This window comes from Oreochromis niloticus, linkage group LG17 (assembly GCF_001858045.2).
Source record: "Oreochromis niloticus isolate F11D_XX linkage group LG17, O_niloticus_UMD_NMBU, whole genome shotgun sequence".
NCBI lineage: Eukaryota > Metazoa > Chordata > Actinopteri > Cichliformes > Cichlidae > Oreochromis > Oreochromis niloticus.
In genome coordinates, this window is record NC_031981.2 from 8,657,024 (window position 1) to 8,685,018 (window position 27,995).

At 39.6% G+C, this 27,995-nt stretch overlaps 2 protein-coding genes and 3 non-coding genes across 9 annotated transcripts in view; 2 read left to right on the top strand and 3 right to left on the bottom strand.

The window, feature by feature from the left end:
• The first annotated feature begins 1,509 nt into the window (after positions 1-1,509).
• sypl1 (synaptophysin-like 1) lies at positions 1,510-13,284 on the top strand. Of its 4 annotated transcripts, none has more exons than XM_005455640.4 (6): positions 1,924-2,063; positions 2,591-2,778; positions 10,029-10,147; positions 10,242-10,446; positions 10,543-10,734; positions 11,224-13,284. In XM_005455640.4, exons 2-6 carry the CDS (start codon positions 2,707-2,709, stop codon positions 11,353-11,355), a joined length of 720 nt encoding a protein of 239 aa, XP_005455697.1. In that variant the 5' UTR covers positions 1,924-2,063; positions 2,591-2,706; the 3' UTR covers positions 11,356-13,284. The 4 variants fall into 4 exon arrangements, with proteins under 4 accessions (XP_025755542.1, XP_005455697.1, XP_025755544.1 ...); XM_025899760.1 differs by having other exon boundaries at positions 1,988-2,074; XM_025899759.1 differs by having other exon boundaries at positions 1,979-2,778.
• On the bottom strand, positions 6,201-6,311 carry trnal-caa (transfer RNA leucine (anticodon CAA)). The gene is made up of 2 exons: positions 6,274-6,311; positions 6,201-6,246 (listed from the first exon to the last, which is right to left on the bottom strand). It is a non-coding gene; the product is annotated as a tRNA-Leu (tRNA).
• trnal-caa (transfer RNA leucine (anticodon CAA)) lies at positions 7,052-7,163 on the bottom strand. The gene is made up of 2 exons: positions 7,126-7,163; positions 7,052-7,097 (listed from the first exon to the last, which is right to left on the bottom strand). It is a non-coding gene; the product is annotated as a tRNA-Leu (tRNA).
• Positions 7,498-7,570, bottom strand: trnak-cuu (transfer RNA lysine (anticodon CUU)). Its single transcript has one exon. It is a non-coding gene; the product is annotated as a tRNA-Lys (tRNA).
• Positions 13,285-15,936: 2,652 nt separating the features above from the next.
• The window catches only part of atxn7l1 (ataxin 7-like 1), a 32,763-nt gene continuing 20,704 nt past the window's right edge, over positions 15,937-27,995 (top strand). The window contains exons 1-3 of one of the 2 annotated variants that reach the window (XM_019346662.2): positions 15,937-16,125; positions 16,594-16,668; positions 24,271-24,375. In XM_019346662.2, coding sequence (XP_019202207.1) covers positions 16,029-16,125; positions 16,594-16,668; positions 24,271-24,375 — 277 coding nt within the window. In that variant the 5' untranslated portion in view covers positions 15,937-16,028. Of the gene's footprint in view, positions 16,126-16,593; positions 16,669-24,270; positions 24,376-27,995 lie in introns of those variants that run through there. The other variant, XM_019346663.2, reaches the window with a different exon arrangement.

Sequence of the window (27,995 nt, forward strand, 5' to 3'; positions counted from 1 at the left end):
TTCACATATGGCTTCTTCTTTGCATGCTAGAGGCTTAACCTGTGTTAATAAACCGGGATTTCTGGGAGTGTTCCTGAGCCCATGCAGTGATGTAAAGGACAGAATCATGCCATATTTTTAATGCAGGGCTTCCCAAAGCCCCAAAGATTGCAGGCATCCAGTACTGATTTCTGGCCTTGTCCCCTCTGCATAGAGATGTCCTCAGTCTCTCAATCTTTTTCAAAATTTTCCTCCAGCTGCTTCTCTTTAGTCTCAGTTTAAATATTTGCTGTTTTCTGTGTTATACTGTGAATAAACTGTGGGTTAATGGGATTTGCAAATCAGTGCATTCTATTTTCATTTACATCTTACTCAGCATCCCAACTGTTTTGGAATTAAATGATAAAGCCTTAGTAATTTTTACAGCAGCAACGTAGGAAGGCATTAAACAGTGAGCCCACATTTGGAGATTTAATGGTCAACCAAGCGTCAGACTAACACAGGAGCCTGCTCTTTGTTTTCCTTCTCCAAGTGACAGCAGCCCCTGAATCATAATGTTTCTTTAAACCTAGTAAATCTTTAATCACAGGTTGGAACAGTTTGTATATTTAACGAGTTAAAAATGCTGACTTTATAATGTTTATTTGAGAATTTAAAATCCTGATAAAGTTAATAGTATAAAAGATGGCTGCAGCCTTTAGTACTGAAAAGTAAAAAGCAGTTCAAAAGTGCCTTAAACCTGCATTCGCTTTAATCACCAGCAGGGGGGTGCAAGAACACTGCTGGATGTTCAGAAGCCTTTGGGAAAACATCCCTCTGCTCCCTCTCTGTGACCTCAGAAAACACTTTCCTGGTTTCATCCCAAACTTGAGTTTAATCACAAGTTGAAAGTCAAATTGAAGAGGGCGTTAGTATCATTTTGTAAATTATGGTCATTCTAAGAGTCCGGAAAGAAGGCTTAGGCAGGATATTCTCACTGGCTAACAACTTGCCAATTATAACCACTCCTCGTCCATCACACATGGTTTCACAACAGAAGGCCCAAGCTCAAGGCTTCATAACAGAAATTCACTAACTAATGGGTGACATCATGGTGGTTATGTCCAGCTTTTATATTATCTGTGGTACAGATTTGAAAATGGAAATTCCTTCTCCTGCAGTTTCCTCCTCTAAATGAGCACAGGCAGGCTTTGTGTCCCTCACACTCCATTCATAAACTTTTCAGATGGATGGATTTGAATGTAGCTCCTGTGACGGCATCAGTTTGTTTTGGATTTTTTTTTCTTACAATTTTAATGTTGTAAAGTTGGACATTTTTGACAGGAATCGATCTATGTGAATCTATCTGCTTGTAGAGCCAACCCCGAGTGGTCATTACAGGAACTGCAGTTTTCTAAATTTGATTAATTTTATAGCTCTGGTGACTGCTGCTTGGCTTAAATGAAAAAACTTTTTTTTTTTTTTTAAAACGCCACGAGTATGTTACTCATTATAAATGTTACTGCTAGAGAATAACTTGGGTCACCTTATAATCTAACACATTTGCCTTATATCAGCCTAATAGCTTGAGTATGATTTCAGGAACCACACAGTTTCCAGTCGCTTTCCCATCCCGTGAATTTTCCCAGTCAGACATTCAACCTTCCAAGAAAATTTGAAAACCCCAGCTTTATCTAGAAGTGCACCGCTACTCTGGGTCCGCTACTTTTAAAAGTCTGAAAAGTGATCTGAGATGAGGTGCAGGAGTCTAGTCACCTCCCAGATCACTTGAAGAATAATATGATGAGAAATGGATTGTTTTGTCCAGTGATTCCAAACATATGCTGAACGCCTTAGATTTGAATCTTGCGGTAGAAAATGTGGCGTAATATCCCTTTATTTTCACTGGTCCTTGCAGCGCATCCTTAATAGTAAATAAATGTCAAGAATTCTTCCCTTGCGCTTTGCTAAGAGTCATATGACCCAGCCAGCACCAAAGGGGCGGTGCACAGTTGGTGCAAACGGCCCAAGGGGCGGCAGCTTTCTGGAGAATGGATCCAGTGAGAACTCAGTAGGACACTTCCGATAGTTTTTGGGACTCAGAAGTGAGTCAACGGTAACTTTCGTGCCTCTTGGTGTGAATTTGCATTGGTTTTCTGCGGTAAAACCCCAGTGCTTACCTCGCAGCTGTAGGGTTTTCCAAGTTGTCTTTGCGGCTTTTATTTTTTAATTTCACCTGGCTCGGGGGAAAGCACGCTTCTCTCAACAAAACCCCCCCAAAAGGCTAAAGAGGTTTTCTCTTTTGTTTTAGCCTTGATTTTCCTGTAACCAAATACACGGCACGCGTTCTGTTCAAAGGCAAAGCGAGTTTTGGCACTCTTTACGCGCGTATCCGCGCCATCTGAGCTTCAGCACCAGTCCAAAACGGATCTACACTGGAAATTAAAAAAGAAAGAAAGAAAGACGAATAAGGAAATTTAAATTAAGATTTGTTGTTTAAAGTTTATTAAACGAGTGGAACTTTTTATCTTCCACGCTAGACACACTAGATCTCCTTTTTGGGGGGTAAGAAGTTGGACTGTAAAACTCAAAATCTGCTCCCTGTTTTTTTTTTTTTTTTTTTTTTTTGCAGCGTTAGCAGTAGAGACCACGTCACTCGGTCTACTCCCCCTTTTCCTTCCCTTGTTGGAGCAACATCCACAGCTTAGAAACAGCTGGATAAAGATTTTGGATCAGAAAAGCGCAATCATGATGACCGGATTTCGACTAAACCTGTCGCCCCTGAAGGAGCCCATCGGCTTCGTCAAACTGGTGGAGTGGGTAAGTTGGACGCAAATTATTGTACGCGTATTTTCTGAGTTTGCAGGGAGAGTGTGGGTCCTACCCACAGGACAGGACAGGGAGGTCCAGTTCTTCCTTGATTCTTGGGTTTCCCCTTCTCCCTACAGAAGAAAGAAAAACACTAGTTAGAACGTTATAGCAGATTATTAGATTAAGCCTCAAAAGCATGACCACAACTTGATTAAACATTGGTTGAGGTTCAGGTTTGAACTTGAGCCAAGAAGAACGTATATATATGTGTAAAGTTAATTGTTGTTCATTATAACACTAGAATGAATATGATAACACACTAACATGGTTAGCATGAAATAATGTAAGGCCTCTAGACAAATGTGGACAGCATTTTTCTAGGACACTAGAAAGTCTGCTGAAGTGGTGCAGATCAGTCCAGCTGGACTTGCCTGCCCTTCAGACAACACAGTTACATATTAATGCATCTTTTACCAATAATTCACCTCCGAGTGACTGCTGGTGGCTGAAACATTTCGGTTACATTTACACTCACTTAAACATGCAGGAGATTTCTTGCGGAAAGTCCAGCGATCAGTTGTTCTCTGCATAACTGGGTCAGGAATCCAGCCCAGCAACGCTTTCCCTCAGCTGTTCTGTTTTTTTATAACACACACAGGCTGGAAGAGCTTGGAAGAGCAACAGTAACGCTCAGTCATCTGACTCAGAAAGTGTTGGTTTTATACAATCCCTTTGCGTTTCTCATTTACGCGGGGCTAGATGATGAAACGTGCAGGTATTCACACAATAATAAAGAGGTTTAACCGACATGATGGTACTAATACTCCAGGAGAGGACATGGACACAATATAAAGGTTATTCTGTGTAAGGTGTTTCAGAGGAGCTCCCATGACAAGCGGGAAAGATTTCGTCTCTTGGTTGACTTTGGAATGCCCCCCCACCGACCAATCCCCGGAAGAGCCGAAGGAGTTGGCTGGGGCGTCTCTGCTTGGACTTGGACTCTACAATCCGGACTCTGATTAGCAACGAAGAATGGATGGATGCACTTTTTGTAACAAACACTACATCATAACCAAATGTTTCCCACTAAAAGATATTTTTAACATGAAACTAGTGTGTGTGTGTGTGTGTGTGTGTGTGTGTGTGTGTGTGTGTGCATCCCCAGCAAACTCTTAAACACACAATCCTACAGACAGCCTACAGACAGTATCCTGCCTTCAGGTGATAGCACGTTCAGTAGATCTAGGGACAAAATTTAATGTAACATGAAAATTGAAGGTTATCAAAAAGTTTTGGGGGTTTTTATCCAGTGTCCATCTCCCTTATAAATTGTTTAGTGAATCAAAAGCCACTTTACTTGTACTCATAACTGGCATGTCCTGAACAGTCGCACCGCCCAAGATGTTATCTCCCACACAGTAGGACACAGGGAGGAGTCTTCAGCATAACAAACGCTACAAGGATGCCCCCAGTCGCTCATCGTTGTTTAATAAGAATGATAATAAAGCTTTTTTCTCTCTTTATGGACTCGTGACTCCACCACATTTCTCTGGCTAAATATGGAGAGCCAGTTTGTGCAGGGCCTCTGGAGGGAAACACAGTGACACAAGTAGGCGTGCACACACTCAAGTGGATTTGGGATTTGTGGTCAGACTGACCAGAGCTCTGCGACTTCTGTGTGAGAAATGAAGGGAAGTGCTGATTATACTGCTTTTCTGCCACTGTTTCTAACTTTTTGGGAAATTTATCTTTCCTTAACAGCTTGTCAAAGTACAGACCCCTCCATCTGCAAGCACTTTCTCTTTCCTTATCAGTTCAGGTCTTTTTTATAACATACAAAAAATAAATAAATGGTAGCTTCTTCTACGTATTATGAATAGGTGCTGTGTGTGTAATTGTTTATTCTCCCTCATAGCTCGATTATGAGCTCTAGTTTCAGGAATGTCCATAATTTGGCACTGAGGGGTTTGCAGATGTTTTGGATGCCAAACAAATGGAGACTAAGGACTGATAAGGTATTGCTGTGTTGCCACAGTTTTTAGGGAGTCACAGGGTTTTAAGAAGATGCCAATGTGTGTTTGGTCTATGCTGGCCCTTGCAATAGTTCATAAAGGCAGAGAAAATTTGAGAGAAGTACATTATTGTAGCCAAGAAAAAAAGAGAAAAAAACAGGAAGTGGCAGTCAGTGACATCTGGAGAAACATCTGGAGAGAAGTCTCGAGGTGTGGGGGTTTGTGGTGTACATAAAGCGTTAAATGACAGCTGCCCCTGTTGAAAGCACTTTTCAGCGTGACCGTGTGTGGTACAGTTTGGCTGACAAAACAGAATTCAGGAAGTGAGCTTAAAGTATTGTAAAGGTTTTAGTTGGTGTGTCCTCCTAAATGGGCCGATTTTTTTGTATGTTTTTCTGTATAAGGAAACATTCTCTATGTGCTTTGAGTCAAAGGCCATTTCTTTGTTTTCATGATGCAAACCACTTCCTGGCCTTCAGTCTGTAGACTCCCTGTACAAGGAGATTCAGAGCCAGTTCACATCCACCTTTATCTCAGGGAAGTAACTACAGTATTATTAATTGGACAGTTCTCTTTGAGGAAGCACTTGGTGATGGTGGGGAAGAAGAACTTCAGTTTGTTTTACGTCATATTCTGTTTCTTTGGGTTCTCAGTTCTGTAGCTTCATCTGCTTATCCTTATCCTTTAAAAATTCCTCATAGTCCAAGGAAGCATGTTGATGAACATCTGTGGTCAAGAGGGTTAGCGAACTGCATCTGTAACTATATGGGATGGTAATTAAATACATGCCGGTTATAAATCAGGGAGTAGGGAATTCCAGGCCTCGAGAGCCGGTGTCCTGCAGGTTTTAGATCTCACCCTGGGTCACCACACCTGAATCAAATGATTAGTTCATTACCAGGCCTCTGGAGAACTTCAAGACATGTTGAGGAGGTCATTTAGCCATTTAAATCAGCTGTGATGGATCAAGGACACATCTAAAACCTGAAGGGCACCTGCTCTCGAGGCCCTGCTATAAATCATTAAAAAACTGAATATCCCACTCCTTAGAATATATTTTAGTGCAACTTCACAGTAAACAAGCAAGGTGTGGATGTGAGTTAGAAATTGAGGACACTGCACACTCAGAGAATCATGGGGTATCCAGACATGGAAAGAAACCTGTAGGGAAGTTTTATGTACTACATCGTCCAGAGTGACAATGATACTTTGTATCAGAAGGAAATCAGCAATTTGTAGCACAGAGCACAGAAAACAACCTACTGCTTAACAAAAAACAAAACTAAGGATCTGACTATTGATTTCAGCTAAAAGAAAGCAAATTGATATAGATTAGTAGAGCTGATGAACCTTTTTCAATATGTTTTTACTAACAAAGTTTTATAAATGTAAATTAAATGTGAGAAGAAAAAAAGAGTGTGTCAGGAGTGGGATTTGAACCCACGCCTCCATTTGGAGACCAGAATTCCCTTTTGTGAGGCAGGAGTGACTCCTTGAGTCTGGCGCCTTAGACCACTCGGCCATCCTGACAGTTGTGAAGTACTGATTAACAAAATCACTCATGACATCACAACTACACCTAAAGACTTGCCCCATCTCAATCTATTTTATACTTTGCTGTGACTAAGGATGTAGAGGGCTGGTATAAGAGTTAATCTAACATTATTCTCTATCCTTTCTAATTATGGTCAGTTTTCTGTAGCAGGGATATAAAATGAATAAGACTCAGAATCACTCAACAGATTGAAATCAGAAACTGCTGTGCCTACGTATTTACAGAAGCTGGGCTCAGTTTTCATTCAAAACTCAACAAATTCACAGAGTATGCCATTTCCCTCCACTACACCTAAATCGGAATGTTTGTTTTTTGCTGATTTTACCTAAGCATTCATCCATGTTTCTCCATGGAACTAAGTGGCACATTCTAGTTAAGTATCACACTTTGCAGTTGGATGTCTTCACAAACAGACTTCAGACAGTTTGGATAGGCAGTTAAACCTCCTCCACCCCCTCAGGGTTGTATGCTCAGCCCTCTTCCTGTTCACTCTGTGCACCCTTGACTGCTTTCACAGACATGGAAAGAAACCTGTGTTGAAGTTTGCAGACTACATCACCATCTTCAGGAGGAAATCAACAGTGTTGCATTATGGTGGACAGAAAACTTCTCAAAGTCCACGAAACAAAGGAGCTGATGATTGATTTTAAGAAGAGTCAATCATTCCATGAGTTGTAATCAAGCAGCTTGATTGAAATTGGAGAGTAAAAGATTTTGTCAGGAGTGGGATTTGAACCCACGCCTCCATTTGGAGACCAGAAGTCCCTTTTTGTGTGGAAGGTATTTATCCTTGAGTCTGGCGCCTTAAACCGCTCGGCCATCCTGACAAGTTAGCTGATGGTGTCATCTAAGTCAAGACTGACATTACAAAAACAAGCCAACAATTCCACCTTTAGCCCTTTTCTCTTCTGGGGTTGTATTGATGAGCAATACAAAACATGTGATGTGAGGGAAAATGGAAATGTTGACATGCCTGTCTTTGTCAGCTAGAATTCATTCCATTCATTCCATTCCAATTCATTCTCTGATTATAGTGATAGAAAAACATCAACATAGTGACAAGTGATATACTGCCTGACAGCAACATAGTTTTGAGTCTTATAATGGAAGCAAGAATTAGTTCTTCCATTTCTTTGTCATTCAATTATTTAAATTTGCTTTCACCCAACATGGGGCTTGAACCCATGACCCTGAGATTAAGAGTCTCATGCTCTGCCATCTGAGCTAGCTGGGCTATGAAGCCAACTTACAACACTGGTCTCAAAGCCAAAAAAGTTGCTAAACAGACTTGGAGCGGAGCATAGAAAACCTGAGGCAAAGTTTAGCTAATGGTAGTATGCCTCCTGCTTGCATACTCATCTGGACTAAATTATGGATTTAAAGGGTTTGAAAAAATGGTATAAAAGAGATCAAAGAGTGAGTTGCATACCTGAAGCAGCAGGCTTTTGTGTATCATTCTATTGTAGTTCTTTAATAACACTAACACAGTGGTCCCTCGTTCATCGCGGGCGTTACTTTCCAAAAATAATCCGCGATAAGTGAAATCTGCAAAGTAGCCAACTTTATTTTTTACAATTATTGTAGATGTAATGCTGTAAAACCCCTCACTACACACTTTATACACTTTTCTCAGACAGGCATGAACATTTCCACAGTTTTCTCTTAGGACAAAAATATGGCTGCGTAAAAGATTACCACAAGAGACAAGCAAAGTTAGTAACTAGATAATAATTTTAGTGTAATATTTAGTTGCCAAAGAAAGACCCACAGATTTCCATAAGGAGTCGGTGGAGACCAAAACAGAGGAAAAAGGAAATTGAAGTTTACTTCAAGATTACCGTGCAGCCATATACAGAATTCCAAATGTAAGTTACTATTGCATATCGTTGCAGCATGTCTGCTAGATGTGCAAACATGGAAGCCTCTATTTGCTTCGATCTTCACCATATTAACTGTTAAATGCAACATTAGTGGTCACAGGGCAGTCATAAATCTAAGAGCTATTTATTTTTTGCAATAAAATACGAAGCTTTCCGTGACACATGGTGCCTATCAACAACTCTCTTTCCGGTCTCCGTTCCACCTCCACTGGCTCCCCCCAGGGCTGTGTGCTCTCCCCCCTGCTCTTCATCCGCTACACTGACGACTGCAGATCCACACAGCCCAACTGTCACCTGGTTAAATATGCTGACGACACAGTTCTCCTGTCACTGCGGTCAGGCCCCTCACAACACCACGGGCCCTCTCTTCAGGAGTTTGTAGAGTGGTGTGACAGCTCCAAACTTGAATTGAACGTGAGCATAACCAAAGAGATGGTGGTGACCTTCTCCAGTAGGCAGAGGGATCTGGCTGCTTCAGTCACCACCACCATCCACGGGAAGCCAGTGGAGGTAGTTGACAAGTACAAATACCTGGGAACCATCTTTGACAACCTCCTGAAATTCTCTGCCAACACAGAGGAGATTCTCAGGAGGTGCCACCAACGGCTATACCTCCTTAGGAAACTCAACTCCTTTGGAGTCAACACACCCATCATGATGACTTTTTACTATGCCTTCCTGGAAAGCATCATGACCTTCTCCATCACCTGCTGGTTCCACTCCCTCAGCTTTCAGAACAAGAACAGACTGCATCAGTGTGCTCTAAAATCATTAGCCAACCTGTCAGAACTCTGGCACAGGTTTTCAGCCAACAGGCCCTCAGACAGGCAGCCAAAATCATCAACGACCCCTCTCACATTCTTCACCCCGCATTTCAATGGCTCCCCTCTGGGCGACGCCTCCGCTGCATTTCCTGCAGGACTGAGAGGAGGAGAGCCACCTTTGTCCCCAAAGCCACTCTGCTTTTTAACTCCAGCCGATAAGACCATTTCCCACACCCATAAACATAAACTACACTCTTCTTATACTACCGACACTTTATTCACTTTTAGTCACTTACAGTTATTTATTCACCTTTCACTCACTTTAATTTTAAAAATGTGTAATTTTAAAACTGTATATTCTGTGTATTTATTATTTCACTCCTATTGCCTGTTCTTATTGTCCTTACCTTCAACATTATGCTCCTTGGTTGTTTGTTAATTGCCCCTTGGGGATAAATAAAGTCTTCTGATTCTTTTTCTGATTTTCACTTGAAATCATTGTTACCCATCATGCTGCTCGATGATTTCTATTATCATTGGTTAACCTTGTTTAAAGGTTGAGCTGAGTGGCAGCCACCCTCACTAAAAGAATTCTGTTTGTGTTGGTTTAAAGGGGAGCATTAGTGTCACATGGTCAGCAGGCTGAATCAGATGCTTTTCTGCAAGAAAGAATTTAAGAGCTGAGTGGCAGGATTAGTGAAACCATGCAAGTCACATTTTTACATTTTGAAAAAATGATGTGGTTCTTTAAAGGAAATACTTGATTTGTGCTGTCATGGTTTTTTTCTGTATTTTTTTTCAATAGCAAATAGAAAGTAACTGACCCAATATTCGATCCTCTCTTTCAAATTCTTGAAACTCTTCTTTTATGATCCTGTAAAAATTGCTCAGTTGTTGTGTGTATTCTTTTCATGCGGTTCTTTATATTGAACATACTGAGCATAATCCCACCACTTAGAAACTCTCCAGAGCCTTTGCTTTCCTGGTTTTGATGTTATTAATAACATTTTTCTCATGAAACATTTTTCTCTTCTTACTGTCCAAACAGCTCACAGCCATATTTGCTTTTGGCTGCTGCTGTGGATTTTCAGGGAAGAACGTCATATCTATCCTCTGTGGCGATGGCAGTAATGAAACTCTCAATGCCATGTATCAATACCCATTTAGGTGAGCATTTCAACATATTTAATTTTCACATACATTTTAAGTTAATTATATAAGAAATTACCCATTTATTCTGTCTATTCTGTATCGTTCCCAGGTTAAGCCAGTTCCCGCTCATTGATAAAAATACGACTCTTTGTAACCAATCTGTCACTACAACACACATGATGGGAGACTCGGCCTCCTCGGCGGAGTTCTTTGTAGGTGTTGGGATTATCTGCTTCCTTTACAGCATGGCAGCTCTGCTGGTGTATTTAGGCTACATGCACGTCTACAAGGACTCTGACTTTGGACCCATTTTTGTGAGTCTTGATCTTGCCTCATGTAATCATCCCAGTTGATGCAAGGCCTGATTTGAAATGTATTGAAATTGTTCATGTATTTACCCTCCTCTCCAGGACTTTGTGATCACAGCGATCGTGGTTTTCCTGTGGCTGGTGTGTTCATCCGCCTGGGCTAAAGGCCTGCAGAATGTAAAGAGTGCCACAGACACTGAAGGCATCAGTGGCACGCTGGCACTCTGTAAGGGTAGCAACATCACCTGTGAGGTCACAGAGTTTGCTAACATGCGGACCCTCAATATCTCTGTGGTGAGATGAAATACAAAGCAAAACATTTCAGTTATAATACTAATAATAATAATAGAAATAAAGCTGAAAAGAACAAACAAACAAATAAAAATACAGCAGTGCCAACATACAGCTTCACAGAGCATGCTCATATGGCTTTTGCCTTCTTGTTTTTTTGCTTGTTTGAAAGTTTGAAAATTTTACACATTTACAATAAATTATAAGAAAACTCATGCTTTAGTGTAGATGTGGATTATTAATAGAGCTGATAAGATAAGAGCCAATAAATGAAAATTTGTAAAGCATTGAATACACAGGAGCAGCACTTTTGATTGATGTTTCATCGTTTGTCCACCAGAGGGCATGTTTGGAATGGCAACAAATGTTCAGGAAATCTGTTTCTGCTTTGTGTGTTTGAAAGATAAAAAAATACCGGTTTTTAACATTACCAAATATTGCATTGATATAAAAAATATTTCTAATTATTATTTTTTTGTCTGCATTATCCAGGTGTTTGGCTACCTTAACATGCTTGTGTGGGCCTTCAATGCTTGGTTTGTGTACAAAGAGACTCGCTGGCACTCCCGGAAATTTTCATCCCAGCCAGGACCGGGAAGGCACCAGGTCCCTGCGCCAATTTAACATACAGATACACACAAAGACTCAGTACAAAACACAGAAAACGTGCACATGCCACATACAGAAAATCACCCTTAAGTGCACACACATACACACACATACACAAAGTATGCATGCATGTTAAGTACATGTGGAGAAATGAAGAGATTTTAACACATAAACACACACACACACACACACACACACACACACACACACACACACACACACACACAAATACTCTGTGAAAGTGATGAAGACACACAAAGTGAAGGATGAATGGGTAGCTCATATTAAAATGCTGACTGCAGTTAAGTTTTGCAGCAGTACAGATTTGCATTGGTGTTTTGTAACCCAATATGACCTAATGTGGTATCAGGTGGTAGACAAGAAGCCATCCACACACAATAGCAGCACCAATGCAGCAAGCATGCCAAATCCTTTTAAATGTGCCTTTGTTCTATTATTCTTAAATGGCTTCAGATGCTTTGCACACAGTGATCGAATCCTATGACCTGATTTGGCCTTTATAGAAGTATTGCAGTTTATGAGGTTTTCTGCCTCATCTGGTTTATTACACTTATTTTTACACAGATGAATGTAAAGTGCTCAGCCCTTTCTCTGTGACACCACACTTGGACATTTTATTTTCTAAGATCTAAGATCAACTGCTTTAAGGGCAGTGTGAAAATCAAATTTTATGACCCCTTGTTAGCCCTAACTAAATGTGTTTATTTACAAAAGTGAGTGTGATCGATATTGCAAAATGTAATATACATTTTGCCTTGTATTTGCACATTTTTCAAAATATTTGTAGATTAAAAAGATATGCCTCATTCCAAAACCACTTATTTTACATCAGTTAACTGACTCCCTCATACCCTCTAGTGTCAGAAAGAGGGAATCAGTGAAGTCTGGATGAAACTCGACTCATGCCAACCATTTATCCTTACAGATTTTTCTCAGTAAGAAACAGGCAAGCAGCCTGACCTAGTTTATCTCCAAGGTTAAAATAACTGTAGTCTAGGACCTTTTTTATTTTGCACTGATGAGGTGCTTGTGTAATTTCATCAATGTCGCATTAAAGGAACAATTCACCCTCAAAATCAAATATACATTTTTTTTTCTAGGCGTACTACTATGTGTCCATCTTGGCCCCCCCCCCCCCCCCCCCCCCCCCCCCAAAAAAAAGTATACATCTAAGATTACAGCTGACAGGGCGCAACCTGTTTGTTCACATCCTGTCACGGTGTCAGTCAGCTAAGCAAATATGTAAATTTGATTTTTGGTGTGAATTGTCTCTTTAAGCACTGTGAGCATAAATCCATAAATACTTGAGAGTTGCTTACTTTAATCCAAATGCAGTGCAGTCACACTTTTCTTCAGAGGTACCAGTTAAAGCATTTTCAACTTTTTATGCTAATTTCATCACTTTTTACATGAGCAAAAATATTCAGCCAAAGCGCTATTTTCTTTTACCGTGGTTTAAGCTTTCTACATATCTCTGTGTGATTTTTAAGCCTGTTATTGTGCCGTTGTTTAAACTAGTCCATCCTGTTCTCCATAGTTGTTTTGGGGTTTTTTTTTCCAGACCAAATGGTGAGCTGGTATTGTGTTTTAAGAACTGTGTCGTATTTTTGTATCATTTCTCATTTTCAGTATATCCAGATGTGTTTTTTGATTATTATTATTTTTTCTTCTTTTCCTTTCTGTTGTGTTTTGATAAAGTCTGTGTGTAGGGTGGTTTCATTCCTTCTATTCCTTTAACTTTAAAGTTCAGTGAAACAGCAAGTGTCTGGTGTACTGGTTACACCACTGCACTACTGTTATCAGCTATAGCTTTTTTTAAATGACTCCTATACATTTAACCTGCCGATTTGTCTTATGCAATGCACTCTGTCACATGCACATTTTGGATGTACTTTTTTCCAATAAAAAACAAAATAATGATGACATTCCTGTTAGTCTGTGTATGTGTGCAAGCCTACATTCATTCCCACAAGAAAAGCCATTTAAAATAAAAGAACTATTTCACTTTTGTGTCACTAAGTTTTTTGTTATATAAGAAAAAAAAACACAAAACCAGTAGCATGTAACACAAAACCAGTAGCATGACCTCAGCTGAGTGTAAAAATAGCACTCTGTGTTTCCTATATTGTCCTGTGACCTTCTGATCGGCCGCGTGACCTCGATGTGGGGAAATAAACACAACACTGTGACTGAGTCATCCTTTGTGTGTGTGTGTCAGGAAGCAAGACAGGAAGGATTGTGTTTAAGCACAGATTATAATGTAAGAATGCACAGACTCGGTGCTTGTGTCTGTATTTCATCTGATTGACACATCAGCGTAAACTAATCAAGTCAATTTCCTTGCCCTCATTTTTGGGCTGTCATTTCCTTGTAATCTCCGCCATTCTCTGTCTTTCTCACGCCCCCTCTGATTCGCCTAAAAAGATGACTATATGTTGTGTCATGTGTGATCTGAATCCATTTGTTCTGTTCAGGTTTCAGAACACAAGACCGATTTGCAATCAAGTGGGAGTGGAAGTGTGACAGAGAGTACTTAATCCCTAATCATCGCTGTCATACTGGAAATGACGAACACATTGTGAGAAAAGGGACAAAATCTTGATTTATTTTTCTTTGACAAAAGATGTGTGTGTATATATACCTTAAAATAAACTCACAAAGAGCATCTCGTCTCTGAAGTCATTCAAAATCATTAATAAATAAAAACATGATTTACTTCAGAAGATATTATACATTTTTTAAAAGTAGACCAGTCCATTGGCTTGGTACTTCTTTGCACAATGAATGCAGCTTCTCTTTTCAACCACAAGAGGTCATTGTAATGCCATGAGCTCAACATGCACAAGCCCTGCTGTGCATCCTTGCTTTCAGTGAAACTGGCTGACCAGGAGAATTCAAGAGAACTTAATGATTAAGCCTCCCACTTTGGTAACGGCAATGGCTATTTTACTTACAATGCACATTTTATAACATGTAAACTCAATGTGCTTGACACAGAAGATCAAACATCAAAACAATGACTTAAGGCTGTAAAAACAGCAAAATATAATAAAACAAAAAACCCCTATTTCATTGAGCTATTAGTGTTTTGAGCAATTCGGGTATATACTAGAGGGTGAAAGCATTGAGAGCTTTGTGAACTAATCAAAGAATTTCTAAGGTAACTCTATATTGAACTGGAATAAATAATGTAACTTGATTACTGGGGTAAGGTGGTCAAATTTTTAATGTGCATTTTTCATTTTGAATGAGCTGAAATCATCCTATGAATGATTTGGAGAGAGCATTACAATAATTGAACCTGCTTGATATGAAAGCAATTTCTCAGAGTCAGTTTGAGGTAAGAATTTTTTAACCATAGATATAGATCTTAAGTGATAGACATTAGTTGTGGTAATCCTATTGATGTGACTGTCAAAACTGAATTCAATATCCAGAAATAATGCCAAGGTTCCTGACTTGTTCACTGTGTTTCAGAGAAGAGGAGGATAAATAATGAATGGCCTCTGGAGATAAAACATAAAAAGATCTCTTCTTCTTCTTGTTTTGGTTGCTCACTTCAGGGGTCACCACAGCAGATCATCTTCCTCCATCTGGCCCTATCCCTAGCATCCTCTTCTTGCATGAATCTTTTCTGAGGTCTTCCTCTTTTCCTCGTGCCTCTTTTCCTCCATAATCAACATCCTTGGCTGAATATATGAATATATCCACCACCTCTCCTCTCAACATGTCCAAACCACTCAACTTGAGCTGTCCCTCCAATAAACTAAGACCAAGGATCTTTCCCCAGATATCATCGTAATATTAGACAAAGATAACCCGAGTAAACACAAAATTCAGCTTTTAATTCAGCTTTAGTTTGCATCTTTTAATCCAAACCTACTAGGCCCTATGTGAAAAAGTAATTGGTCCATAAAGCTAATAACTGGTTGTGCCACCCATGGCAGCAAGTTCTCCAGTCAAGCATTTGTGATAACTGCCAATGAGGCTTTAACATTTTTCAAGCATGGACAGCTTGTTTAAGGTCACAGAAAAGCATTTAAATCTGCATTTTAAGTCCGACTTTTGACTCCAAAAGCAACTCACACTAGCAACACCATTTTTGCCTTTTGGTGTGATATTATTTTTATGAAATGCTGTCTTGGGGATCATCAAGAGTTTTTTGTGTTCTTCTTGCTCAGCAGTTGTTTTCTCCTTGGAACTCTCCCATGGATGTCATTTTTGCCCAGTCTATTTCTAATTGTTGAATAATAATTGTGTATATAGCTTTTCTGCTTTAGCATCGAGGTAATTTCTAATATTTTCCCCCATGAAGAGAGTTTTTCTTAGCTTTTTAAAGGGCAAATATTCCTAAAACATGCTACTGCTAAAATACTAAAAAAGGCATTTATTTATTTTTAATGCAGCCTAGTGTAATCTTTAAATTATGGACATTGTGATGATGGGTTTTTGGCTTTACCTGAACTACGCTGAACTTTTGAACTCGTGAATAACCATACTGTACCTGCCTTTCAGCCCCTCAACCGCCCCCGCCGAGAGTTGCCGGACAAAGCCGAACCCTGACGAGAACGACGTCAGCATATCTCGTTCTTTCGTTTTTCGCCTGCTGCGTGCGAAGGAGAGGCAGAAAAAAACGGCTCTCAGCAAAGCAACAAGAAGGAAGAGCAATGGCGACACTGGATCGCCAAATACCAAGTCCGGATACATTCCTTTGCGAGCCTTGGTCTTCCTTCGTCAGTGCGGCTAAATTACGTTTTGTTGACAGTAAGTTCGCACGACGGGTAGCGTTGTTGTTTTTGCGGACAAACTGTCGGGAAGTGCGTGGTCCAACTGTCTGTGATTGAGTTGAGTAAGCTCCTCCACCATGCAGGGTGTCTGTCAGAGCGCAGCAAAGTAACTGTCAAATAATATTACTACGAAATGCAATATTGATGTGTTGCTTTGACAGTCGTGCACATATGCGCGGGAGCAAAGCTATCGGTTACCGCGCGGAGTTTGTGTCGTTGTCGCGTGCAGTAATGCTATCCCCCAACTGTCCAGCTGTAAGTTTGTTAGCTTTGACAGCTCCACTTGATTTAGGAAGCCAGCGTAGGCGCTAGCAAGCTAATGCTAGCCTCTGGTGGTAGCCAGTCTGGGAGCAGGAGCAGCGGCAGTAGGGCTCCACGCTTGCCCCCCCCCCAAAGTTTCCTGAAAGCCCCTGCGTGTTTCTAAGTGCTTGTTTTGTTTGTTCAGACGCAGACCCGTCCTTGGATAACAGCGAGAAAGAGCTTTACTGCCTTGGTGAAGCCGTGAAGCTCCGCAGAGAAGGTAAGGGAAGTTAGTCTACTAGATACTTAACCGCTACACGGTGGTGGTTTGTTATTGTTTTGTTGCACATGCTGTGGAGCATTAATGGTGCCATCTTTGACCACTTCTCTCAGGAATTACATTTATCCTGCATGGCTGCTGCTATGTACTTTATATTTACATACTTTAGAGGTCAGGTGTGTGTTTTTCTGATTGCAGGTGTGTTTTACAGTAATCTGGCACTGAAAATGATTATTTTTGTCTGCTTTAATCGATTAATCGCTTCAAAATTAAAGGTTCGAATTGTGAAAAATACCGACACAAATTTATTAGAGACCAAGAAGATCTATTTAAATATTTAACTGAGACTGACATATAGTTCAGAAGCGAAGGGAGTTGTGTTTACTTGCATATAATACAAGAAAAGGCTCAAGTCTTCAGATTTGAGAAGCTATAAACACATTTGTTGGATTTTTAACTTTGAAATGGTGAAATCATTAAAGTAGTAGATTCCATTTAATTCCCTATATTGTTCTGGATCTTCCAATATCAGGTATTCTTACCCCAAACAAGGCAAAAGAAGAGACTGGATTGATGATGTCTTTGTAGAGCTTTTAATTGAAACATTATGGAAGGTATATAATTGAAAAACTGCTAAGTGATCTATAGTGTCTTGGCAAAGCTATAGTAAATTATAGGAGCAATAACTTTGCTTCCTGTGTCACATATTTACATGGCCTAAACCATCAACAGCAAACAACTATGCTTGAATGTGATGGGCTATTATTCGTTGTATTTGTATCTATGGGTTGGAGGTTGATGATTTCCATCAGTGACTCATAATCTGTTAAAATGGCTTAGCTTGTGTGCAGCCGTCGGTTTGTGCATGTGAAGAGCATTGTGGGGGTGCCCCTGAGCAGGCAGTATGTGCCTCCCTGCTACCCTCCTTAGGGACAGAGCCAGAGGGCTTCCTTCACACCTCACCATGTATAAATACCCACTGGAGCACGCGCTGCACACTAACACAGTTGAGTCATCCCTGAGAGTTTAAGCGTGCTGTAGCCCTCGTAGGAGCACACTGACGCACATGCAGAGCCGGGGAAACTCTTCTCAGTCTCACTGGTCAAATACCAAAAGCCCCCTCCCACATACACACACACTCTATCAAACACACTCTCACATGCCTCCTCTTCCCCTCTCTCAGAGCCAGACTAGAGCGGTGTTTCCAGAATTGCTGGTCTGTTGGCAACATGACACTGAGTGCTGCTGAGAGTGATATGCAGACACACGCTCACGAGCCTCACGAGTCTCACGAGCCTCACAAACACAGGGAAGCATAGCTTTAATGTTTTATTTGTAAATTTGTATCAACTACTAAGTGATTCATCATTGATTCATATATTATGTGTTAACCCACTTGACTTCATCTGCATGTGTGCAGATTTCTAAATACGGAGGCCAGTTTGGCAGTGACTGATGTGTGGTGCAGGTCATTATGGTTATCTGTCTCTTTTGTCTCTCTTTCATTCTCACACTGTGTGCAGTGGAGATAATGCCAACCAAAATCAGCTTAGTTTTATTAGTCTAGCAGCCTCTGCCGTCCTTCATCTAGAAATAGGCAGTACTTTAATGTTGCTATTTGTATGTTTACTACTCACTTTATTCAAAATGGGATTCGCCTAAAATGTGACATTACTATGGCACTGCTTTGGGTGATAATTTAGTGTATGTAGGTGTTCTTTGACTGTATTCATTGCTATGAAAAATGATTGATTACGCTGTATTATGATTTAGACATCTCTGTAAGCATGCTTTAACAATTATACCTCACCAAACGTACATGGAATGGGAGCACTATTATTTGCAGCATTCTCACCCACAGGGTGACTTATGACATTGTGCAAGCTATGGTAAAATACTGTGAATTATCTGTGGCGCTTCCTCTGATGTTTGAAACTTTTAAGTTGAGTTTAAGAACAGTTGTTTCCAGATGTGCTGTTGCAAGGCTCAGTGGTGTGCCATGAGTCATGTCGAAGTGTGCCGCTGGAGTTTCTGACAGCCATGCAGGAATTTATGAATCAAGTTCATAAAACAGAAACAAAAACAAAAAACTTCAAAAACCGTTTGTACAAGAGAAACTCAGTCTAGTCACACAGTTTCTAAACAATTTTCTAAACAACAAATTTTCAGTGTTTTATTTTTAGTAATAAATGTCAATAACATGAGCTTGAGGAAAAAAGCATATAATGAAATGCTGGTAAAAAGGTCTTTTTTTTTTTTTTATATACATTTAATTTTTTCTTTTTTCAATTTTTGTGGGCTAGACTGATTGTCATGCCTTGGAATCCCTTCTACCTTAAATTCATTTATATTTTTATTTATGTAACATTAAACTTTTATGTATAGTCTTTTTGGTATAGTCACAAACTTTACTTCAGAAGCTATCATGCCTAATGATGTATAGTAATACTGATACTGTAAACCTCACAATCAAAAATAATCAATATTTGCTGAATTAGATGTTATTGTTGTGATAGTATTACAAGGTCTTATAAGTGCATAAACACTACAAATAAGTCATTTTAGGAATGTGATGACGCCATATTGTCTGATATAGATGAGAAGTTTCAGGCCTGGGATGTACTTGTATTAAAAAGCTGGGTTGCTCAATTCTTGGTTATGTGTCTTGCAGACAAAAACCAGACAGAGAGATTTTGTGTGTTATAGTAAGAGACGTCAGTATTTAGCTGCCTGTTTTATGGCTTCATCTGTACTGGGGATGCCAGCAGGTCTCAGCCCAAGTGCAGATGGTTGAAAGAAATGGTTACTTGGTGCCAGGCACACTAAAGAGGTGCTTGGAAACTACATATTCCCTTTAAGGGAACCTTTATTTACCTTAAAAGAGCACTGGCTGTGAAACCGAGACAGGAAGTTGTTGGTTTGTGTGAAATGGTTTGATAAGGCCATAGAAGTAGGGTATATGCTAGTGGAGTAGTAAAAGGTTTGCAAAAATTAGTGATAGGTCCTTGGTATATTATCCTGTCATACCCGGATTGCACAGACACGATGCATGCTCAAATATGCTTGCAAATGTTATTTATAAAGCCAAAATATTAAAAAGTCTATATTTAACCAGAAATAAAGGTTTTTAATAATTTCAGAGCAAAACTGTGAAAGAAATCATTGATTAACTATAAAAATCAACCTTGAGATTGAGATATAACCTTTAAAAAAACACCATGGAATAGAAGCATCATCAAAATGAAAGTCTGTAAGGATGAAAGAAACAAGTTAAAAACTTTGATTCCTCTGTTCTTAATTAGAAAACTTTAAAGTTTTAGTCTAAATGGCAAATTGTAAATACACTCTGACAACATTGATTTTCTAGTAAAACCATCAACTCTGCTCTTACATTAAACCAGACTTTTTAATGTTCACATAATTTTGGCTTTAAAGCGAGGAACGGTCTGAATTAAACTGTATAGTTAGGTAGAAGTGGCTTTCAGTAGCGTTGGAATCATAAAACGTTTAAAACTACTATTTAACCTTTCCACAGCTCATTTGTAAACACTTTTCGTGACATTATGTCTTTACAGCTTTATTGTTGGCGCCAATCAAATGTTTAACCAGCATGTTGAACTCTAAAACTTTAACAAGATTTGTATCTGGGACATTTATAAAAGAGGTGAGTTTGGCTGTGCGGTTGTGTGCGTGTGTGCAGACTAAGTTCTGCAACATTAGCTGCCTGCCAACTGCTAGTCAGTTTGTTTACACTATCAGAGCTTTTGGTGCCGGACCAATAATTATCTGGTGTGGCTGTTCACAGAACAACTTAAGCTGAATTTGTCAATCTCGCACATTGCCTCCTCTGGAATGGTAATGGTGCAAAATGGAAACGCGATCCAGAGATAAGTTAATTGATTTATCCACAGAGCAGACTTGCTGCTTGTTACAGTTGCCTTATTACTTTGTTAGTCAACCAACCCTTCCTTAGTAACTGCTTTTGTTTTGTTTTTGATTTTTTTAATTGAATATTGTGTAGGATTCTTTCCATACACTCATTCTGCAATAGTAAACTGATTAGCTTTACTGATCACTGCCCAATGATGGATCACTTCAGTTGCGCGAAACATACTCATTCACTACTGAGTGATGTTTTTGGAGTCTGCTTTTTTTGGCCTGTCAGTCATTTGGCAGACTGTGGCAGTTGGCTCAAGATACACAGTCACACAGACATAATTCAGACTGAAGAAATATGCGCTTAGTTTGCATTTGACTTGGCAGTCGCAGAGGAAATTACTTCCTTTTTGTCGTTGTTGTTGTTGTTGTTGTTGTTGTTGTTTTTTTCTTTTTTTAAGTGCTCTGTTAATGTCTTTTGATGTTGCTCTATACATTGGAATTTGCGAAATGCCAAAAAACAAAAATCGAGTCATAGTTTTACATTCTCTTGGCAAAAGTTTCCTAATAATGAGAGAATGTGCTCATTTCCTCTGAAAACGATCACAGGAAAGACACAAACTGCGCTGATCAACTTGTAAACAAAAAAATGGTTCACTTCAACTGCTTATATTACAGAGTTGTTCATTTTTACCTCGTATCAATGTGTTGACAGCACTCACATTATTTAAAGGTTGCTTTTCCACATGGAACCGCAGGTCTGTTAACATACTGTGGTATCAATCAAGCAACTCTTTGAAAAAGCAAACAGTATAATTTATTTGTTGGTGAATGAAATGGAGTTCTTTGTTTGTCAAACATTAGGAGTAGAGAGTTTGAATTGTGGCCTAAATCCAAGAGCAATGGTTCGATTTGTGTGTGGGAAATATTCTCCTCTTCCAGATGAGCTTGTTCAAAGCATCTGCTGACTACTTTACTGCAACTGTTGAGCAACAGATGTGGAGCTGTTTTCCTTTGCAGTGCTCATCAGATTGAATAGACATTGCTTGGAATTTATGGTCAGTTTTATTTGCTTAATAGTACAATATCCTAGCTTTCATTCTGCTTTATCACCAAATATGCTTCCCAGTGACTTTCAAGCATTATTAAGCATTTCAAGCATTAATTGATTACTCTGAAGTAATCACTTAATGACAGCCTCAGTATGTTGTATGTTATCCTTGAAAACCTATTGAGTAATGACCTTTTATGCAAATGCACAGAGGCACCGTCAGTCACCAGAGTGACATGTTCTGCACCACAAATGACAGAATTAAAAGTCATACTCAACCCAAAAGTGACTCTAAAAATCTTTTTAGTTTTTTGGCTTTGGTAATGGAACTAATTTGTGTTTATTAGTGTCAAACAAGTTTTTAAATGAGGCATAGGCCTGGCTGACATGTTCTGTAGAGTTCATTTCCAAGCATAGTATTTTTCAGTCTCAGACTTAATAGCAATAGCCATGCTTTTGTTTTGCCATGTATTGCTGAGCAACCCGAGTCTGGGCCCCGTGTAACTTTTTTTCACGTTAACTGGCGTTTCACCTCGGAAATAAAGACACTACATCATTTACAAACTGGCTTAACCACAAATAGATGAGCCAAACTGGAAAATTCACAAAGGTTTAGCATCAGTCAGTAATATATGTGTCCTAAATGTAATTTGCATCAACTATCTGTGGGATAAATGTTCAAGCATTGTGTGTTGGAGAGCTAAAGCAGGGTATAAATAGCAATAAGAATAAAAAAATATATATATTAGTTATCAGTATCAGGTATTTAAACATCAGCATTGGTATCGGTATACAGTAAATATACAATAGTGACAGGGGATTTGTGCACTGTGTACAAAGGTTTTTGCTGCTGCTAACATTGAAAATAAATTGAGTACTGCTTCAAGCTCTAATTTTTAGGCTGCAGAGTTGAATTATTTTTTCTTATCAACTGTAGCATATAGCCTGTATCCAGCAAAGACTAGCCTGGCCCATTAGTTCATCTGTAATGTGCGTTCCATGTTTGAACCACCATTAGTCCCAGCTCATTTGTCTCTTGAGGTTTTGTCTTGCTGAATTAAACACAAGCTCCTCCTTTGTGTGTGAGTCTGTGCTTCAAAGTATAAAGTCTTGAGCGAGCGGCAGTAGGTTCTAAACACAAACTCTACACATTGATAACTTTCGCCCTGTCTCCCTGATGTGCAATAGTACCAAGTGCAGTTTCCCAATATAACAAAGTATTTTATTCTATTTTGTATAGTATGTTATTCTATCTCATCTTATTCTATTCTACTTTTTTTCTTAATTTTTACTGCTCTTAACTTGTACTTTCTCACGTGTGGGACTTTATCTTATCTTATCTTAAAACGACTGGCATGATTCTGAAACCAAACAAGTGCAAACGGGTTAAAGGAAGCACAGGCCTGCTAGAGGCCTGTGGTTAACATAGCCTGTATGTGTCATTTGGTAGTAACAAAGTTCATCAGAGACTTTTTAAGCAAAAATGCATGTATATGTTTAACATAATAATATAATTGCAACATCCAGGGCGGGGAAGAATGTGACACCAGTCAGCAATGAAACCCACTTGCACCACCCGCACATAACATATAATGTGGTCTTCCGTGACCTTAAATAACCTTGTCTTTTATACATCACACACACACACACACACACACACACACACACACACACACACACACACACACACACACACACACACACATACTCTGACATGTATTAAGCATGACATCCTGTCTGAGCTTTTCTAGATGGCAACAAACTTACTAGCAACGTAAGATCATGACGACACTCCCTGTCAGACACCCACACTTTTAAAAGATAAATATATATTTTCCTTTGCAACCTTACACAAACACACACATACATCCATCCAGCCTCTGCTGAGTGATTCTGGCTTAAGCCCCTTGCTAATAAAAAGCTGTGATTTCTGACAGGGGAGCTTGTTTAGGTTCAGAAAGATTAGCTTCTCAAAGCTTAGCCAGAAGAGATAATAGATGTTTTCCATTGGACATATATGGGGGAGGGGGGTTCTCAATATTTAATTTAATCTTCAACTTTCGCTGAGCGGGTGGGGTGTAACCTACGGTGTTTTGTTCTAGCTAGTGTGTTTGAAAGTCTGTCTGTGTAGTAATTAGAAAAGACACTAATTATCCATGTGCCTGTGGTAGATTGTTGGTTTTGGTAGTATTAAAAAAAAGATGATTAGTATTTGGTCCGAAGATGCGTATTTTAAAGCCTCATATAGTATTGAAGTCTATAGATGATATTAAACACAGTGCCACTAAATGTGTACATAAAAATGTGACATTGGCTTTTTTCTCTTTTTACTATTTAATATAAATTGTAAAGGTATTCCCATTATTAGCCAATAGTCATGATGACTGACCTGTAGAAGAGGCATGAGACTTCTACTCTTTCCATTGGATTGGAATGTGCCAGGCAATGGGACGTCTGATCTGTTAAGATGAAGCCAATGACAAGTGATTGTTCAGCTTAAGTGTCTCTCAATATCCTGCATGTAACAATCCTGACTTTATCTTTATTATTTTTACATACATCCCTGTTCTGCCAAGATATGTCATATTCATTTGCTCATTCTGTCTCTGTGTCTGTTCGTTCGGCCTGCTTCTGTCATTCTATAATGTGGCACCTACTTTTCCTGTCTCTTTCAGAGATGCTTGTCTACAGCCAGTTCCCAGCACTGGAGGATTTTTCTCTTGTTGTCTGCCATGTCTGCAGTAAGGTGGTCACTCCTCAGGGCATTCTCACACACTATGGTAAGCCACACACATACACAAACCCCTTAGAGCAGACTACACGCACATAAAACTTCAGGGCATAATCATACACTTGACTAAGTTGCACGCACATGCTTGGGAGTATGGTGTTGTCCCACAAGAAGCCCGAAACAAACGTATGCATACATGGACACACACACAGAGCGGTTTAGATCAATAAGTAAATTCTATTAATCCCTGCAAGGCACTTTCAAACATGACCTCCCTGCTACTTTCCGTTTGTGCAAATAGACATCATACAGTTTTGCCCTCTAACACTCAGCAGATGGATCAAAGCTATGATACACTAAATTATTTACAGAAGCTGTGTATATGCATTTTTATCTAAAACAATAGGCACATGCACAAAAGATTTAATGGGCATCCCCACTGTTAAAACAATAGTACTTCAAGACTACATGAGGCTCAAAAATACCTCCACATCTTACGTGAAGTGAGTGTCTGGATCCAGACCATGATGCATACATCATATGTATCATAGCAACATGATGTATATATGTGGTGCTAAGCTGCATATGCTTCTTGCACAGGCAGGCTTACTGTCAATTAAGGACATGCGACCATAGCATGTGGTCGCTATGGAGACTGCAGCCCAATGAGAGTAGCTCACAAAGTTGCTCAGCTGCTGTCAGTTGTTGTCATATTTATTAAATAAGATAGATAGATAGAACTTTATTAATCCCTTGGGTAGGTTCCTCCGGGAAATTCAGTTTCCAGTAGCAGAAGACCGACAGGAATTTGCATAATTAATTGTTAATTTTTTTTTGTTAATTTATTTCAAACATGTAAACAATATACAGGTACATTTAGTAAAGAAATTAAGAGAGAAAAAATACTATACAAAAGTCAATACATTGCAATATTGCTACCGTTCTGATTCATTTACATGTTGAAAGGGAGTGGGAAGAAGTACACACTTATTTAATCCGACCCTTTTGCCATAAGTTATCAGTTAATATTTAGTCAGCTTCCTTATTGATGTAATCTGTAATAAAAATAGTGAACAGTTCTGTAGTGAATAGTTCTGATATAATATATACTATAATATCACATCATGAAATTTTTTAAATAGAGACATTCACTTAATTTCAATATTAAGTAACTAACTGTTGAAACTAACATATTGAAAATAATTGTTAGTCTCTCTCTCTTTTTTTTTTTAACATTCTTGTTTGTTCAGACCTCATTGGCCCCTCACACTGTCCAACTACCTCTTGTTTGTTTTTGATTGTGGCTCAACTGAGCTCACTCACATCTGCCCGTGAGCTGTTGCTTCCTTCTAGCCTGAGCTTTCTGTTTGTGCGGAAAGTGGGGGGGCATGGTCATGCTTAATATACACACACATACACTAACACACTTATTTCTTCCTGTGAGTAGAGAGGCCTGTGAAGTTTCATGCACACACACATTCTCACTTTCTGTTTCTCAGCAGAAAGAGGTCAGTGGTATTGTGAGACACACATGCACACACTCTCTCACAGACTCCTGGCAGCCAGTGTTGTTTTGTCCCTGCTCCTGCCCCCTGCAGGCCCCCTCCTCTCTCTCATTGGCAGCATTTCTACTTGCTGACACACACACGGTCGGGTGACAACAGGTCTGAAGCACACTCATGCACACACACAAAAACACAACACACAGTCGGGAGTGGGAATCTCCTGAGAGCTCCCCTATAAAACAAAGTCATCCTCCAGGCCACAATACCATAATAGTCAGGCACCAAGCAGACCAGCAGGGCAGTTCACATACTGACTAGTTGGAGACTCTGGTTTTTGAGGAATTCAGTGTGGATTTCATCATGTACTATTATTTTTAGTTTTGCAGTGACCTATAAGTCTTCCAGTCCAGTTACTGTAGTTAAGTCACTTGCTGCATACCTAAATAAGCTTTATATACGCAACTGCTGTGTGTCATGGCGTGAAAAATCCTCTTCCTGACCTCTGTTGAGTAGATTGCCTCTAGGAGCTCACGCTGTCAGGATATTCTTATGATATTTTATGCATTTCCTCCCATTGTTGTAGATCCTAATCATGTCACTGCAGTATCCTCACAAGCACGGTGCCATTGTTCCCTGCCGGGGATTCTGCTTTAAATGTTGTGACCCTGTAGTAGTATCTTTTTTAGTCATCGCAGTTGCCTTGTATTTGATTTTGTGTGTATCCATCGTGGGATTAACTTTCATGCTTGACCTGTATATCAAAACGGCACTAAGGCCTTACATAAACCGAAATGCATGCATGTGCACACACACACTCATGCACGGAGAACGAGGAGGGGATTGGCTGCCTCAGGGGTCAGTGGCTCCTAGTTATACATGCCCAGTTTGCTGCTCATTTCTGATGTGTTTGAAGAGATAACTTAAAGCTAGAACGCGCACTGAATGCATTTAAATATATGCAGAGTCTTCTGTGCTAAAAGGTTAACATATACTTTCTTTTATACATCAGAGGCTTGCTCTATTTAGTGGATTTGTTTATTTAAATCTCCTTAGAGTAAAGCAAGCATGTATATTCTTAGCATAAGTGGCCCAGTGGGATATCAGCTAAATCCCTTACTCTGGCAGTGTTAGCAGCATGTTCGCTCCAGTGAGTTTGTAAAGACAAAAATGTGCAAGTAAACAATATTTAATGCTTGTGAGTGAATCTTAAAGCTTTTTATAACCAGATCACGATGTTCGTATGAACCCTTCCCAATGAAAAAAGTATGATTTCATAACTTTAGTCTTATAATCTTATAAATGTTATCTCTACAGTGTCTGTGGGCAATATTTTGGCAACGACGCTTGATTATCTTTGATCGCGTGCCGATAAAAGTGCACGTGGACAGCAAAAAAGAAACACATGGGTGGGAAAATAATGGCGTTATCTGATTGTTTATCTGCATTCATAGTTTGGCTCTAAACAATAACCTGCACGTGGAACAGGAAGTAAGTCTGGGCTAGATTATTTGTTGTCTCTGGTATGCCCTGCCAGTAATGCCACTATCAGTAGCTGATTGATGCCTATATTATGGTAATTATAGTTGTATAGTGTTTCAAACAGCATGTAATTTTCACCTCTGAGTCTTAAAAACCATTCGAAACTACAGAATGCAAGAGTCACAACTACTTGTTGTAACGAATGAGCTGTGCTTTTGAAACCACGTCGCTAAATAAATCAGGTCTCCACAGTATGTTCAGATATTTCTTTCAATTCTCATTTCCTACTGTTTCCTCTCTTCACTCTTCTGAGCGTCTGTATTCTAACCTTGCTCCTGCTTGTGCCCTGCTGTGTGTGCTTGTGTGTGTCTGAGTGAGTTGAGTGCATGATTTAAAGGTTCACGTTGTTTCTGTTGGTTGCTTTACTCGCTTTCCAACATTTCTCTGTAGTGGTGAATTAATTGAGCAGCAGATCACAACGCAGATCACAACCATTTCGTTTCATTTCTACCTTAAACGGGTGTATTGGCTGCTTCTGTGTTTGACGTCGTTGTTGTTAAAACGCGTGTTCCTGGGCTGTGGCGCACATGTTATTTGGCTGATGGTGGAAAGTTTTGCCCTTAACCACAGAATTTCTGTTGAGTTTCGTTCACGCCACAGTTGTGGTATTGTTATTGTGGCTTGG